This window comes from Homarus americanus, unplaced genomic scaffold, assembly GCF_018991925.1.
Source record: "Homarus americanus isolate GMGI-L3 unplaced genomic scaffold, GMGI_Hamer_2.0 scaffold30535, whole genome shotgun sequence".
Lineage (NCBI taxonomy): Eukaryota > Metazoa > Arthropoda > Malacostraca > Decapoda > Nephropidae > Homarus > Homarus americanus.
In genome coordinates this window covers 14,621,523-14,639,705 of record NW_024732440.1, presented here as the reverse complement: position 1 = coordinate 14,639,705, position 18,183 = coordinate 14,621,523, and the positions used below count along the sequence as shown (strand labels likewise).

The 18,183-nt window shown below is 37.0% G+C and overlaps 1 protein-coding gene across 2 annotated transcripts in view; it reads right to left on the bottom strand.

The window, feature by feature from the left end:
• The window catches only part of LOC121868855 (TBC1 domain family member 14-like), a 69,427-nt gene that overhangs the window by 9,493 nt on the left and 41,751 nt on the right, over positions 1-18,183 (bottom strand). For both annotated transcript variants that reach the window (XM_042369842.1, XM_042369841.1), the window contains exons 2-6: positions 13,931-14,090; positions 12,218-12,359; positions 7,647-7,764; positions 7,098-7,229; positions 3,238-3,388 (exon numbers count right to left, since the gene is read on the bottom strand). In XM_042369842.1, the coding sequence (XP_042225776.1) occupies positions 3,238-3,388; positions 7,098-7,229; positions 7,647-7,764; positions 12,218-12,359; positions 13,931-14,090 (703 nt within the window). The remainder of the gene's footprint in view (positions 1-3,237; positions 3,389-7,097; positions 7,230-7,646; positions 7,765-12,217; positions 12,360-13,930; positions 14,091-18,183) is intronic.

The window sequence follows — 18,183 nt, the reverse complement described above, 5'->3', positions numbered from 1 at the left end:
AAAGTGTGCAACATAATACCTGTAACTAAATACTGATATTATATAGTTTCTTCTTAATTGGCCTTGAAAGAAACTATGATAAATTACCTCCAGCTATACTGTACTTGCAAAATCTTCCAGAAGAGATAAGGATGTGTTTTTTTTACAATAAAATTTCTTCTGAGTGAATGGGGCATTCAAAGTGAAAGATCTATGGAGGATTAAATAATTAGTATAATAATGAACAAAGTTCTATGTTAAAAAGATTATTAATGTGGAAGAATAAATAGAGTTTGGAGTTACTGTAGTAGCAAATCCTAATGAACCCACAATTGATGGAGTGATACTCAAAAGAAAAATCATCCAGAACTATAAGACAAGAAGAAATTAAACGGACTAATGAGACAGTCGTGGATAACTCACACAAGCATGGAAAATGGCCGTAAAATGCTGATGATGATTAGGAGGAGGAAAGGATGAAAAGGGTAATTTTATGGGTGATCATTAATATCAAACTCTGTCAAATGCTTTGGAGCTGTTAAGAACTACCAAGAGTTGTAAAAAGTACCAGAATTTGTTACTTAAGTGAAAGTATTGCTACATTGGCAAAATGTTACTCGATTAGAAGTCAAAGTATCCAAAGTTCAATGTACTCAAGAAGAAGTAAGAAAGTATTTCATTCATAAAGTACTCAAGGTAGGTAGTAGGCAGTTATCAAACAGGGAGGTACTACCGCCTGGGAAGATATTGGAAGCATAATGTATTGTCTAATGGTAGACCCTGCTGCCATATGGTATCACGAAAATTGTGACCAAGTCCCAGGTTGCTGATCTGACTTTCTGCCTCATTTACACACAATTGCAGGGTCTCAATTGTTTCTCTTACCATTGACAACACAACATACATATATTGTTTCTCACTCTTGATATTTTTTACATTTTTGTATTTCTTTGTGGTTCTGTATTATTAATATTATTATTATTACAGGTATTATTATTATTATTATTATTGCAGTGTTATTATTGTCATTATTATTATTTTATTTTTATTTTTGTGTATGTTTTTTATAAATTTTACTTATCTGAATTATTATTATTATTATTATTACATTTTCGCCCCCCAGGCCCCGATGTGGGTCAGTGACCTGTGCCCGGGTGGGCTAATCCCTGTATAAAAAAAAAAAAAAATTACTGAAAGTTAAAATGTAACAAAAATTATTGTCTCATTTATTAAAATAAATCCACAGTAAATTATAAAAAAATTAGTTAACTAAATATAAAAATAAGAGAAACATAAGATTACACATGCATATTAGCAAATCTTTCTATCGAGATTAATCAACAACTGATTCTCAAAATTATGGCTGTTCAACAAGGATCTTTTTGGCCAAATAATAAGCCCAGCATGACTAAACAGACGCTCATACGCAGCAGATGCAGGTAGTGGGGTGTTAAGTTTGAGAGTAAAGTCACAATGTCAAGAAAGACCTCAGTACAGTAGCTCCATTCCATCTCCTGGGCATGCCAAGTAGTTATCAAGCACCTTCCGTTGAGGAATTTGTGGATGATTGTTGCCTCTGTAGTACCGAGCAAGGAAAGGGCAGTTTGGGTGGTTAAACTCTGTTTGTTGCTTGGGTACATACAGTAGATGAAACAATATGAAAGAATGCATGTGATTGGTCCAGACGTGAAGAAAAGCTTGTGATTGGTTAGCTGCAGGTTTGTCCTGTGATTGGATATTTAAAACTCTATTGTTTGGGGCATGTAACGAGTAACGATTTTTGTTTTTCAACTGCATTGGAGTAAAAGTATTAGAAAACTATACTTAAGTAAAAGTACCCCTTGTACTTAAAAATTTGAGTACTTTTAAAAAGTAAATACATAGCCAAAAATGTTACTCGAGTACAGTACTCAAGTAAATTTACTTTGTTACTTCTCAACTCTAAGAACTACTGCCTGGGTTCCCCCATATGTAAGGAATGACAGAGGGTCAACAGTAGTGCATCCATCACTGTACATCTTTAAAAATAATTTTTTTTACAGTACCTATGAAAAATCTGTTAGAGATAAAGCTTATCAGGTACAAGAGAAGTGTATGGTAGTTTAATAAGGGATTTGATTAAAAATATCACAAGAGGTACAGTGAAATCCACATCAGCAAAATTTCTGGAATGATTTGGTTATGTGAAGCAGATTTTCTGCAGAGAAAGGATTGTGTGACTGGCCTAAGGAAATAATGATGTGGTAAAATGATGTTTTAATGTATAAAATGATGGAGCAGTAAAAATAATAATGAACTGTTAAAAAGTAACTGGAAGTTACTGGAGATTTGTAGACAAATATTTGTGATGATAATGGAAAGAATATTTGATAAGTTCCTCAAAACGCAGTGTAGTGCATGCAGAAGGCATTGATAATAAGGTACAGTATAGTCTCGAGTTATCTGGATTTCCTTTACGCGTTTGGTCAGTTACGCGGCACCTGGCCAGACCGGCAATTATTAGTTACGCGGTACATTCCATCATTTACGCGGGAAGCGGCGCGGGCAGGGTGCGCACTAGGTCGCCCAGTCAACAAACATTACCGAGTTCTTCACCCGCCACCCACCACAGCCAGCCCAAGTCAGTGATAGTGAGGATATGGACTTTGAGGGGTTTGACAAAGAGGCCCTGCAAGCCTGTGTGGTGGATAGTGATACAGGTGAGGGCCAATAATCTGCCCTCTGCCTCGGAACCAACCCCCCATCACCGTGTGCCCAGCCATCTCTTCCACTAACATAAGTGTTAAAAAACCTAATACATGTATTATTGATATTTCTCGTAAATATTAATTGTGTGTGCATACCATCATAAAATTAAGATGTTATTTTTACTACAACGTACGTATTGTGTCAGAAAAAGGGTAGTCTGGGGGTCAGCCCAGTCTCTATTTCAATTAATCCCATATGTTCAGTTATTTTGTTTACGCATTTCTCGTTTTACGCGGACCTCCACGGGTTTAATTGACCGCGTAAACCGAGACTATACTGTAATCTCTTTTGTGAAAAGAATTTTGATCTGATGAGTCTTTTCTTTCTGCAGCAAGTTAATGAATTGAAACCAATTATTTTACTTCTGAATGGACTTCTTCAGTCAATAAGCATGAGAAACAAAGAAGAATGGCTACTGAACAGTGAAAGTAATCAGTATGCACAGTTCAAAAATACTGTTTCTCAGATAAGGGTTGTAGAAGCACTTAGAATTTAATGAGATGATATTACCTTTTGGAAGATGCAAAAGTGAGGGAACGTTCGTGAAACATCAAGACGGATGAGATCTATGGTTCCTTCCTGGTCACCACAGTCACTGGTCACGTCCTCCTGGCTGGCCATGCTCCCACACTCACTAAGGCTCAATAGTTTTTCTACAGACCTGAATGAGCAAAGATAGAATTGTTTTTAGCACTTATTCACAAAATGATCACATGATTACAGCTACAGAAGATACTCTTGCTTGTGAAGCTCCTCTGTTAGCCATTAACAATAAACTCACCTGATATTATACTATATCTTTTCTTGTTGACTAATTATCTATCATACAGATCGAATAGTAGTTCTAGTTGTAAATCACTTGTGGACATATTTGTCAAAATTCCAATACCCTGCTAAAATTTAGTTTAAAAACTCTATTATCATAATCATACATACAAATACATGATAGAGATACATAAAGAGCTACTAAGTCTGTTTCAATATTCACAAGTTGTACACCATATCTGAATACAGCACAGAACTATTTAGTCCTTACTCCACCTACTACTATCATGGTGGGTACATCTCCCTCTATTTATATATAACATAACCACACAGTTTTTCCATTTTCTCTGATGTCTTCCTTTACACTTTCTCCCATGTACAGGGGTATACTATAATAGTCTTCCTAAAGTACTGAAGTTACCTTCACAAATTCATCCCATCCCAATATTCAAGGCCATCTATTTAGTTCAGGTTTTTGTCACTACTGTATAACAAAAAAATTGGGGCACCAACCCACACACAACTGTCATCCAGATTACACATAAAACATATACTGTACTATATATAAGACTATATTTCTTCTGATTTAACAGTATAAGGATACAGGTCTATTGAATACCGTGTTATATTTAAATAAAAATGCCTTTATTTTGGAGGTGATGAAACAGTGGTGACATACTGATCCAGTGATGAAATGTCGTAGAACTAAGGTTTCCCCATAAGTCAGTTTGCACACAAAAACCTACAACACCACTATCGTTTTTCCTAGAACCAGGTGAGCACGAGTTAAAGATGATAACTATCAATGAAGATTACAAAAAATAATTCCTCCAGCAAGTTGTGTATGTTCATTCCTACTCAGGCCTATTAATGAACAATCACCAAATGGATGGCCTCTTAGCTGAAGAAGAGACATACAGTACTTGTATCATGCAAAAAGTGACTTCACATCACTACTGCACAGCTTTTTAATTAATTCTGATATGCATAACAAAGCATAAGTATGACACCAGCTTTCATAAGTTAAATTATTGCCAAAAGACACAAATCTTATCCCCAATTATGATTATTGCCTGATCATTCGATGATCCAAAACTATCAATCATAATGTGCAACTGTCTGTTTCCATTCTTTTTTCACCTTAATGATATTCTACATACTGATAATCTATTTACTTCTGTTATATGTGGAGATGTGGTGGTTAAGTTTGAGTGTGGCAGTCTAGTGGATACAGCACCTGCCTTCTGGTCCCCTCTCTAGTTCACATCCAGAGCTCCCAATGTCCATTCAACTGGGACTTAGTAGGGGAACCCTAACTTTATAACTGGGAGAATAAAGGTGGTTGAGTGCAATGCCAGTAAAACGAAATACAGAAAACCTCGCACTTCTGGAAAACAAGCGGAGGGAGAGTGTGTCCGTATGTGGCAAATGCTCGGATGAACCGGGGGATGAGTGATTGTTACTTAATCTTATGGGGAAAATTAGGATATGTTCCAAAACTACTAAAAGTCAACAGTAATGCTATAAAAGTTGTGGAAAAATCATTACAATACTCTAATGTGGATTAGAAATAAAGATAATATAATATAAAACTAAAAAATATAATATAAAACTAAACTAAGACATACGAAGAGCTTGGATGTTTGTGTGGAAAATGAAAGTGTGTGAAGTGGCTGATTCATCGCACGCACATACACACACACACACTGTGCCATGTTTCACAGCCGTTTCTGGAGCATTAATGCTATAGAAGTTGTAGAAATTTTTTTTAAATACCTGTACTCTAATGTTGCTTAGAAATAAAGATAATATAATATAAAACTATAAAATAAGAAAAAATAAAGAACATGGGTGTGGGAAAGTGAGCCGCCTGATAACTGAGGAGCCCTCCCTCCGCCTCCAACCCCCCAATGTGATGTCACATACACACACATCATTTATAGAGAAGTTTGGTGTTACTACAGTAAAACCAAGAATACGGTACCCTGTACTGTATTTTATGGCAGGGTGTATTTAGGAAAAAAACTTGTGTGTGTATTTTCCTCCTATAGTTCTAGTTTTCTTAAAATAATATACAGTATGCAGTACTAGGAAATGTGAGGAATAAATAAAAATAATTCCAATAAATAAGTTAAAACAAAAAATACTGTATTGCCAAACCAGTAAATAAAAGCCAAATGAAAGTTTAACACAGTTGCCATTTGCATACGCTCCCTGCTTCACCATAGTAACGAAGGTTAGCTGGGAAGCCGATTCCCCCCCACACACAGTCTGCGCTCTCCTCCCGTTACGTGTTTGCCCTTAGGACAATTATTTCCTTTGCCTTTTTTCACAATATGTATGTAGGATGGTGTGTGCACATAACTGAGCAAAAATAAATGAAGAAAGTTATGTATATCAACCCAAAAATACAAGTTGAAAAACAACCATAACACCACAGCTTGGCCCTGGTGGTTAGTGACAAGTTTAGCCTGGCTACAGTGCCATGATTAATCACTATTAAGCACTATTATATCAGTTAACACTAATAATAACAGTAAATCCAGTGAAATATAACCGGGAGCAGAGAGAGTTATAAGAGCAGACGACACTGTAACTAACGGTCACTCACTCGTTCCCAGGCTCTCGTTGCCAGGCATATTATCAAAATACAGTACGTAAAGGAGAAATACATATCTTTTAGTGTAATTTGAAAAAGATGATGGGCACAGTGATAAACAAATTATATAAACTATGCATATACCCACGATAACATAATAAGAAACATTGTACCATTACAAGAGTGAATGAAATAATATTCCCCAAAACAACAATTGATAACTCTCGGGCACCTGTGTCCTGCACCTTGGTCCCTTGAAATTTTGCGGAGGACAAATTTCGTCCTAATTTTTTTTAATGTTTTAATTAATTTATTTGTGAGGAATAAATAAAAATAATACCAATAAATAAGTCACAAAAAAAAATACTATTACCAAACCAGTAAATAAAAGCCAAATGAAAGTTTAACACAGTCGCTATTTGTATACACTCCCTGCTTCCCCATAGTACCGAAAATCAGCTGGAACGCCGATTTCCCCCCCCCCCCACACACACACACACTGCGTTCTCCTCCCGTTACGTGTTTTCTCTTAGAACAATTATTTCTTTTACTTTTTTCACACTATGTATGTAGGATGGTGTATGCATGTAACTGAGCAAAAATAAATGAAAAAAGTTATATACAGTACTGTGTATCAACCCAAAAATATGAGTTGAAAAACAACCATAACACCTTGGCCCAGCAGACAATGTGGACTGGGTACATTTTAGCAATGGGGGAGGACACACGGCATACAGAGTGAGATAGAGAGACTGGATAAGAATTAGCCACATCTGGATGTTGGTCCAGACAAACCAAAATCCGGATCCGAGAGGTCCGAAAGTGCAAGGGTTTACTGAACTTACCTACCAAAGCCTGAGGATACATTGTGCTGTATCCACACAGCCCCAATGGGTTGTCAGTCCTATGGGACCAAATTATTATTTCTTTATATAGTCTTAAAGCTGGTATAAAGTTGCAGTCAATAACTGGATGTGTTACAAGGAAAGAAACATTCATCGCTTACCTCTGAACCATGATGCTGTACAGCTGTGGAGTGATATTCAGATCATTCCCTATGGCCAACTTCCAAACTTTTCCTCTCACACAGGAAGGGAGGCCCTGCCACCACAACTCACGACATTTTTTGTGTGCACGCCTGAAAGAATGCAGCTGTAGTAAATTTATATGTTTTACAAAATGAGGTACAGTACAGGATTTTATATTAAATATACTTCTCACTGACACCTTTAATTTTCTGCTTGTTATCATATCTGACAACCTCTTACTGAAATATAAATATTATTTTTTTACAAAACTTTAAAACTTTTGACTGGTATGTTTACACTGTACTGTACTAATTTTAGTTCACTCCAGTAAAATACCAAATACCAGTACAGGAAGTTATATGTTTTAGTTCCATGCTCAGAAGTATTACTAATATCAGCTAAACTTGTAACTAAAATACTGCTGGACTATCTAAACAAAATATTATAAGTAAAGGGTATTTAAGTTCATCATGGAGAGAAAAAGCTGATGCAATCTCCAATGTCAACAGAGATGAAGAGATACATACATGGTGTCCCATTTTGGTAAAATATCACTATTCCAAGTAGCAACAGCTGCAGCTAATTGTTCTTCCTGTCGTTGTAAAGTGGCCTGTGCTTTTTTCCGTTCTTTAGCATCTCGCAATTCTGTAATTACCACACCAAAACTTTAACATGATGATATTAACTTCAAACTTTTTTGTGAAATGAAGGGATGAAGATGAGTTTATAAGAGCAGGAAAACTTGCCTAAAATTTTGTGCAACCCATTTAATATCCGTCTACTGTAGTAATACTGTATCTCCGTTTGCCGGAATCCCTCAAACCCGGAACTCTCCGATAGCCGGAATTGAAATTTTCCCGGAAAATTGTTCCAAAAGCCGTAATTTTCTGGAAAATTCTGACTTTGGGAACTATTTTCCGAGGGGCACATTTTCTGTAAAATTCAGAGAAAATTTTCCCGATTCCCAGAAAATTCCGGGGATGGGGGAGTTTTTTCCGGGTTTGAGAGAGTCGTCTCGTTACCCGGAAATCTCTCATTCCCAGAAGTGCTCTGCACCAATTGTTCCGGCTAACAGGGATATCACTGTATCTACATGTTAGTTTTACATGTACAGTATTCTATTTCTAATTTGATGGAGTAGAAAAGATGCACAATCATTACACATTAATAAATTAAACAAAATTTAATTTAAATAACACTGACACAAAAGCAGCTGAAATCAATTACCTGAGAGTTGGGTGTTGAGATAGTTTAAAAGGATTTTGAGAGAAAATTTCTTCTATTATATGAAGTTAAAAGAATGAAAAATAATAATATATGTAGTGGTAACATACAGCCAGTTCTCTCGTATCTGGACTAACTGGTGTGTGGGCTTGTCTAGTCAACATAGAATTCTGATTACTCGTGAAATTTCCCTGAACCCATTGACTACAAGGCCTGTGGTTTGTCGCATCTTTTTCTGTTCACTAAAGCTTCACTGCATATAGTTTCTCCTTTTGAATAGTCTATGGCATTAATGAGCAAAACATATGTAAGTTGGTCACCATTGACTGGCATGTTATTCAAGATTGGAAAAAAAAAATGGTTTTAATGCTGTTATGTTTGTTTCAATAAATTTTAAATAAAGCTAGAAAAAAATTCGATTGGATTCTGTACCAGTATAATTTTCTTTGCCAAAAACACATATTTTTTGGTATTTTCCAATAAATTATAATCAATTTATATAACTTATGATCTGGTCATTTATAAAGTTTGATAATTTACCCTTCTTAAAATAAATTTTATCATGTAACAGAAAATTATTTATACAGTTGAAAATTCTTATTAATGATGATACAAGATTGGTAGTGTATCTGTTTATAAACAATAACTACAATAAGTCCTCGCTTAACGTTGTTTCGGTACTATGTTGCTAAACTTTAGATACCAAAAATTCGTTTAACGTCCCGGTGACTCGGTACAACGTCGTTTTGCATCGTCACGGACTACTTTTTACAGAGCAGCACCCTCTCTCGCCTGGCAGCGCTACGCTCTCTCGACTCGGAGTGCTACCTCACTCGCGGAATGTCACAGCATCCCCAAACGACGCCAAGCTAGTCTTTGTTCCGACTTCACATCATGCATGTGTATGCTTAAGTGTTTTTGCTCTAAAACTGTACTATAACCATTCAAAATGACTTCTAAGTGCCCATCAAGTGCTACTGATGCTAGTGTAGTGAAGAGGCAACGTAAGACCATTACCCTTGCTATGAAAATGGATGTATTAAACCGATAAGAAAAAGGGGGAACGTGCTGCAGACACAGCCGCTGTGCTAGGTTTAACCCCCACAATGGTGCGTACTAACCAGACCAACACTGACAAGATAAAGGTTAGAGCTGGAAGTGGAACTACTCTCAGTGCAACTGAAACAACTCGTACTAGAAGTACGGTGATAGAAAAAGTGGAAAAGATACTGGCTATGGGGATGAAGAACCAGAAACAATGCAATGCCCCTGTGAGCCTTATGGTTACCCAGCATAAGGCCAGATCCTTGTTTGACGACATAAAGGAAACATAGGGTGAAGGATCAAAGGAAGAGACCTTTACGGTCAGCCGAGGCTGGTTTCAACAATTTCAGTGCAGGTATAACTTCCACAATATTAAGATGACTGGTGAAGTTGCTAGTTCAGATACGGTTGCTACCGAGATATTCCAGCCTGAATTCAAGCAGATTATCCAGGAAGGAGGATTACTCATCGAAGCAAAAGACCACTTGAGGCTGCTGCTCAGCACGAACGCTGCCGGTGACTTCAAGCTGAAGCCTATACTGATTTCTCGCGCTGCCAACCCACTGGCCCTGAAAGGTGATCTATAAGGCAAATGCAAAAGCATAGATAACCAACACCATATTTAGCCAGTGGTTAAACAAGTACGCCATCCCTGCAATCAAGAAACACTGTGCCAAGGAGAACCTTGACTTCAAAATTCTTCTGAACATTGACAATGCTCCAGCTCATCCTCCCAATCTCAACGACTTGCATGACAGTGTAAAAGCTGTATTCCTGCCTCCCAACATGACAGCACTGATGCAGCTTATGGACCAAGGCGTCATCGCCACATTCAAGGCGTATTATTTATGCCGTACCATGGTCCAGCTGCTCAAGGCTACAGACGGAGAAAAAAAATCTACGATTCGAGAATATTGGTGCGGCTTCAACATTCTTCATGCAACTGACAACACTGGCAAGGCATGGGAAGAGGTTTCAGAAAGTTGCCTGAATGGTGTGTGGTGTAAACTGTGACCTGGGTGCGTTACAGTTTTATGGGATTCACAGACTTGGTTCCAGCTGTGAATAAGGATATCCTCAGCTTGGCTAGACAGGCCTGGCTTTGATGAGTTGGAATCATAGGATATTGAGGACATCCTGGCATCCCATACAGAAGAGCTAACCAACGAAGATCTGCAACTGTTAACAGAACAGTCCAGTTGAAGACAACGACGACGAAGAAAAACCTCAATGAACGCTAACTTCCAAGAGGATGGCAGAAGCGTTCAACATGATCCAGTAAGGAACGTAAATCCTTATAGATGACGACCCAAGCAGAGAACATAGCTCAAAGGTTCACAGCAGCATTGATGAGCCTTGGTTGTTACACTGAGATCATTAAGGAGAAGAAGAGTAGCACCAAGCATTCAACACGATTAATTTTTTCATCGCGGGATGGCAGAAGCAGCTTCTTCACAACAGCCGGCAACCGAGGAGGAGCACACAGCAGCCGAGGAGGAACAAACAGCGGCGGAGGAACCCCAGTCAGAACAGAAGCAAGAGGAAGCAGCCGCAGTCTCAGTGACTCACCACCCTCCTCCACTCCCACCATACTCCTACCCTCCCGCCATCCACCTCCTCTGCTCCACTACCCACCACACACTCGCTCTACCACCTCCGCCCATCGGTGAGTACCAATACAAACTTACTACTTGTATATGCATGCACTATTTTCTATAGAAATGGCAATGATTTTCTGTATATGTAATGTATTTCATGGGGCAAAGGAAGGCTCAGGAACGTAACTCCCGATTTTATCTATTTCTTATGAGGAAAATTGATCCGTTTAACGTTGTTTCGCATTACGCTGCATTTTCAGGGGCGTAACCCCGACCTTAAGCGAGGACTCACTGTATAATATATTAAACGAAAGGTGACAGACCACACTCAAAGAGAATATATAAAGTAACACTAAATTGCCAAAAAGGACTGCCCTAGAACAAAGGCAGTGGTGAAAAAAACCCAGAAGGAGCTGAACTTATTTGACAAATCAGGAGGTAGGAGTAGGACTGGTAGGAGCATTAAAATACTTGGGAATTAATCTTTTGTATGGTAACATGACTTTAAGATGTAGTGTAAAGAATTTAACCAATTATGAAGTAAGTTGCATCCATATGCTTGGTCATGGCTTCAAATTTAATTTCAAAATTTAACAGTGAATGCTTTTAGTATCAGTGGTGATGGTATGATAATGAATGATGTTGTGCTGTGTTTAAGGAAGAGTACTGTAGTCTATTTGATACCTAATTTAAAATGGCATTTCTTTAAATATACTGCACAGGGAAGTTGTACTGAATGAGATGAGTGACAGTAGTGTAGTCGAGACCATTAAGTACGAGACTGAGACCCAAATGTCGAAATTGAGACCAAAACATTTATGAAAGGTTTTTCAGGAACAGAGTCCTTTCATAAATTGGGTATGCAGTAAATGTACAGTACTTAAAAGAATCTTAAGAGTTATTTTTATATGTTTTTTTAGGGAAAGTTTTGTCTGTGGGAACACATCTCCAATTATATAATGGATGTCATTAGGAAAACAGGTTTCAGGTTTTGGAATTTCAAGTACTGTACAGGTAATAGACAACTTTTCTAGAACATAATCCTGCTGTAACTCAGGGAATGATTGTAAGAAAAAGAAATAATGAAGCTTCAAATCTGATAAAATTCATCTCTACCAGGAAGCACACTAGCTTTGTATGGGTCTTATTCGATTTTTCAAGAGTAACCAAAACCTTAAAAAAAAAAAAAAAAGTTTGAAAAATTCCAGTTAAAGTTAGTTCAGGGTTCAAACCTTTCTTTTTGGCAGCAGAAACCATCTGTTGGTACTCCTGTTTGTGCTTGAGTTGCTCATATGCAGTTTTAGCTGGAAGGTTGGTGGGCCGATTTTCCATAATGAGCCCAACACTACCTGCCTCCAGTTCATTATTACGGACCTGAGGAAGAAATTGGTGTTAAAAAAGAAAAAGAAAGAGCGAAACTAAATAATATAGATACTACAGGAAACATTTAAACTTACTGTACTTTATGCCATTAAAATAAGTAAGAGCAGCACAGAATTTATATACGGTACAAATACCCTTTATGAAGTGCTCCCTATAATGTATGATCTGGTACATAACCTTGCACTGATAGTTTAATACATCACTAAGTTTAACATTAGGAACATTCTCAAGACAGAATTTCTAGCCCTGGACACTTGTCTACTTCAGTCATAAAAAATGTTAATTTCTTACTAGAGTAAGATTCTAACTTCTCAAAATATTTCTATGTATATCGTGGAGTGATGTGCACCACAGGAATGAACAGTACTGTACCTGAAAGTCTTGAGACCTCTCTATTCCACAAAAATTTAAAATACTGTCTACACACTTGATGAGTAACAATATAACTTACCAAGTTCATTCCCACGAAGGCAAGTCGAAGAGATATTTTAATAGTAAAAAAGTGATATGAAAAATGACAACTAATAGTGCACTGGAATTAAAAATAAAGGAGGGAATTATGATTGTATGGCCAAGTGAATGAAGATGATGACCTTCAAGACCTACTTCTGTACAATTACTATAAACCTTCCTCATTCTCTGGTAACATCTTCCAATACAGGCAGTCCACGGTTTACAAACTTGGTGAGTTCCTGAAAATGAGTTTGCAAACTCGATGTTTGCAAATCAGATCAATAAATCCAATTAAAACAATGACATAAACAAATAAATAGTCCCCAGATGCAAGAAAAATTTGTTTAAATGGAAATACCAGTAAAGCACAGAGATATCAACACAAATCAATAAATACACTGTAAAAGTTATACAGTACTGTACATGAATTTTTCACCATATGAATGATTAGTGTAAAACCACAACGCTGCAAAACATGTGTAAAGCAGATGCATTAAGGGAGGAAACTTATGTGTGGAAGTGATGTATAGTCCAGTATGCCCAAGCAATGTTTGCTTTCCCAAGTTCCAGTGTCCAAATTCCTAAGTTCAGCCAGTCAGTGGTGGTATGTTTGAAAAAGCTGTGTTTGTATGAGTAGAATGAATTATTCAAAAGACCAAAACAAGGTCATAAAGTATATGTAGTTGCATGAGCAGATGTTCACATGCCAAATGTTTAGAAACCAAGAATTGTTTGTACAAGAAAAACAGTACAATACAATATAATCAAGTTCTCAATAAACAGGAGACATTTAGTATTAAATAACACCTACAAGTTTAACAAGGTTGTCAAAGCCTTGTTAAACTGGTAGTGCCTCGATAAGTCAGAAATTGGGATAACTCGGCTAGGCCAGAGCACCACATGCGCCAAGTTATCTTTTAAGGAGGAAAAAAAACTGTTATTTGTATGTACGGTATAATATAATGCATTTCTTTTAGCATTCTATTTTTTAAAGCATAATTTGACACTGTCTTGATAGGTGTACTTCCTAAAAAACTAATTCCAAGACAATTTTGAAACTATGCATCATAAAGAGGAGACGTGAACAAGATGAACGAGAGTAATGTTACCTGACCATCTGGTGACCTGGTCATGGGTCTTGAAAATATCCTCCAGCCTGGTGAGGTGCTGGACACAGGTGAGGAGGGGACGGGTGACGAGGATGATGATGATGCATCATCACTAGTTTTGCCCATACTGCCATCTTTGTGACGCCATGAAAACAAGTTTCTGAAAATATAATTACAACCATTATTCTTTTGATACTTTTTTTATTCAATACACTGTGCACTTTTATAATAACTTGATTTGAAAATCAACTTGATCTGAAAATCTCTTGATGATGTACAGTATTACTGCAGTACATTATGAAACTAAGACTGCTTCCAATAATGTGCCATAATAGAGAAAAATTAAGTATTTTACCCAAAATAAAAAATTAGTCAAGACATTACCAATCCCAACACCAGACAGTACTTTGGTTAACAATAGAATAAAAAAATCAGAAAAATTCATCAAACAATTTGAGAAATGTAACATACTGTACAGTAATTGCCTTTTCTGTTTCCTTATAATAAAGAAAAAAATCCAAACCCATTTAAAGTAATAAGAAATACCTGTACTGTACTAGTACAGTACTGTAAATCAGAAAACAATAGTCTTCATCCCAGAAAAAATTAAGCACAATTCATTCACCAATTTTTTAGGTACCACTTCTCCACTCATACAACAGTAGTACATTATAATGGTTGCCCCTCATGTAACGAGGATGGCCGGCCCAAGGACCACCTAAGTGTGAATTTGTTTAAGGTGTTAGGAGATGTCGCCAACATAACAACCACACCCTACGTTAACGAGTTGCATGACCCATTGTCAAGGAATAGTCTGAGAAGACCGGAAAACTCGCCAACTGCACTGGCTATCATTATCCCAGAACACGATCCACAAATCGATCAACATCTAGGTCCCCAATTACTGTTGGGTAGACAAGAGGCAAATGGAGTAAAGAAACTTGCCCATAGCTTCACCCTGCCCGGGGATCGAACCCAGGTCTGCCATAGTAGTACATACTACTGTACACAGTACTGTACTACAAAAAGTGACTGCTGTACTACAGTTATCCTCACACTCCATTCTAAATAACTATTGTACCTGGTACTAAATAAAAAATAATTTGAATTAAAAAAATTATATATATATATATATATATATATATATATATATATATATATATATATATATATATATATATATATATACACCTGACCTGACCATGTATTGTAAGGTCACTTTGTGTACAAGCCTCTCTTAGTCCATGTAATTCAGTTGCCTCTGAAGATGTCTTGAATAAGGAGCCCGAACAAAAGCCCCCCAGTAAAAGTGAAAAATAGGACAGAAGCCCCCTGTTTTTATGTTAAAGAGAGGGTCATTAGAAATATTACAAAAATATATAGATTTAAATATGAACTTATTACAATTTAAATAATTAGAATATTATAACTCTTTCAATTTTGATATAGAACATTATTAAATAAATAGAAAAGAAAAAAGACGATATATTTTACCTCCATGTTCATTCTGTATTTACTGAGTGACCCTAGGGCACAGTGACCTCACTGTATGTCAGGGGAGTAATTATCCCAGTAGACAAAACATACATCATTGCAGGTTTAATAAACATTCCTTGCATACTTCTTTAAAACTATAACATAATTCCCGAAGGTTAGGTTGGAGAAGTGTTCATAAACTGAAAAAAAAAAATATTTAAAAAGTTCTTATTATTTCTCCTGGGGGTCTTTTGTCCTAGGGGGCTTTTGTCCTACACTCCTTGAATAAAGACGAAAGCTTAGGTGCTCCATTGTTTCCCTTTTTCCTGTATGATTTTATCAAGATTTATCTTATCCACGTTTCCTTTGTGGATCTACATGAAACAGATACATACATGACCAAAAAGAGTATTGTGCCAACTCGAAACGTCTGATATGACACAGAAATACTGACGCTAACAACAGTCCAACTAGAACAAGAATTACTAGATAGTGACACAGGGCAGGAAGAAGCGGATTCGTAGTGGTTCGTGCCCGGGGTGAACACGTGATACTGTCATGACATAACTTGGACACCATTACTTCATTCTACGCATTACCACGCCGGAAATGTGAGCTTTGTAAGGTTGTGTGTGAGGGAGGTCCTTTACAACTACACTCACCACCCACTGACAGTATTAATTTAAATAGGTGAAACACATGCAAAGTAGGACAGAGAGTCAGCAAAATCGTAGGACCCTTAACTATAGAATTGTAAAGATTTTTAGCTGATAGTGACATACGGCGGATTATTTGTGAAACAAGTAAATAAAGCAACAAAATTCTTAATAAAAAATGTACTTATTAATTCCTACACAATGATAAAAAGTTATGAGCTTATGCGAAGTAGTTGATGGTTAAAACCAATTTAGGTCAGGCGTTCTTGAAGTAGATAATATTCTTATAAAGTAACAGTAACGATTTCCTGTCTTTTATTGGAGCGATTATAGTGAACGAGTGTGGAGGGGGTTGACAGCGACAAGTCTGTGTGTGGTCAAATTGTACTGCGCACTACCTCCACCAGAGAATGATCCAAACCAACGACACTTGACCAATGAAATTCCCAGACACGAATTCTTCTACACAAAGACATATTATTGATGCCTACAAACAACGACACACACATACGGTCATATATACATGAAAACAAACGCGTGCGCACGCACACACGCACACTAACATAACTAAATCCATTTATAAACAAACAAACAAATACACACCAAATAAAAATCTCTCTCTCTCTTACCATTACAAACAAATGGTTGTGAAAAAGCCTTCCTAACAAAGTGAGGGAGACAGTAGTATATTTGATGCCACACAAACGACTGTAAAACAAAAGACGATCGGTCAAAATAAGATTTTGGTCAATATGACCACGAAAAATAAAACTAGCAGTAATAAAGATACCCCAGTTACCCTGCGTAAAAAAAAACCCGCCGCTCTGCAACCACCTAAGTATATTTAGGCCTAACCTAAGTTAACCCTGGTACAAACTGCATAAACTAGGGTAGGCCTACTATGGGTGACTTTTATTACGTTAGCTATTTTACCAATGGCCATATTATCAGCACTCTAAAATAGACGACGAATCCTTGCTCGCACCATAAACTAGACTCTCCGGTTGCAGGCAGAAAAGCGCCAAAAGCAAGTACGTCAGAGTGGTTTGACCGTTCGCGTGCTTTCTGCAATTGCCATGTGGGTTTATCTATATCAGCCACAGGTAACGTGAAATCACGGGGACGTATTACTACTATCAGCCCACTGACATGATGTAACCTACATAATTATACACTGACGCAATATGACACATGGTTAGCCACATATTTCTTTTACTGCAGAAATTGCAAATTATTTGTGGCTGTCACTAAGCGACATATTCTAACCAAAACCAAATTCATTTAACCTAACCTGACCTAACCTAGCTTTTCTTACCCTAATCTATTTTTATTGAACTGAACCTGACCTTATCTAAGTTACCTGACCTAACTTACCATTACTATGCTCATCCTAACTTGAATAAAATGTAACTAAACCCTTATCTGCAATAACTAAAAACCAAACTTAACTAAACTAAACCTAATGTAACTAAACTAAAGCTAAACTTACATAACAAATCATAACTTGACGTACCCAAAGTAACTCTACCAAACGAAACCAAAGCTTACCTAACCAACCATAGTAATCCTTCCCGGATCCGATAAAACCTAATATATCCTATCCAATTATATATTAACCTTACCTACCTAACCAAACACAACCTATTACTTAACCTTACCTAACCAAGCCTACCCAGACGAAACATAAGTAAACCTATTCTAATCAAACCAAATACAGTAAACGGGTAAATACACCTACCTTAACCTAACAATAAAACCTGTGGTAATGTGTGTGGCCGCTAATTACATATAGTCCATAACTTTATCTGGGTCTATAAAATTAAGAGACTGACTACTGTATGTGACTCAGTTAATCTCAATTGCACAGCTAAAGAAGGTATGTTAGGTAGCCTACTGGTAGCGGAAGACTTAACAAGTGCCCGTCCTCAGGGTCCAGTGTAGAACAACTCGGTAGAACAACTCGGAGGGTAATCCACTGTCGAAGTAATCAGAGAAAAAGTCCTAATTTTGGTCCTATTATGATGACACTTACGAGCTTTAATAATAACATACTATAACATATTTTATCATTTGTCTCACAACGCAAGGCAAAGGTGGCCAATCGAAATTTGAAATGTCAGT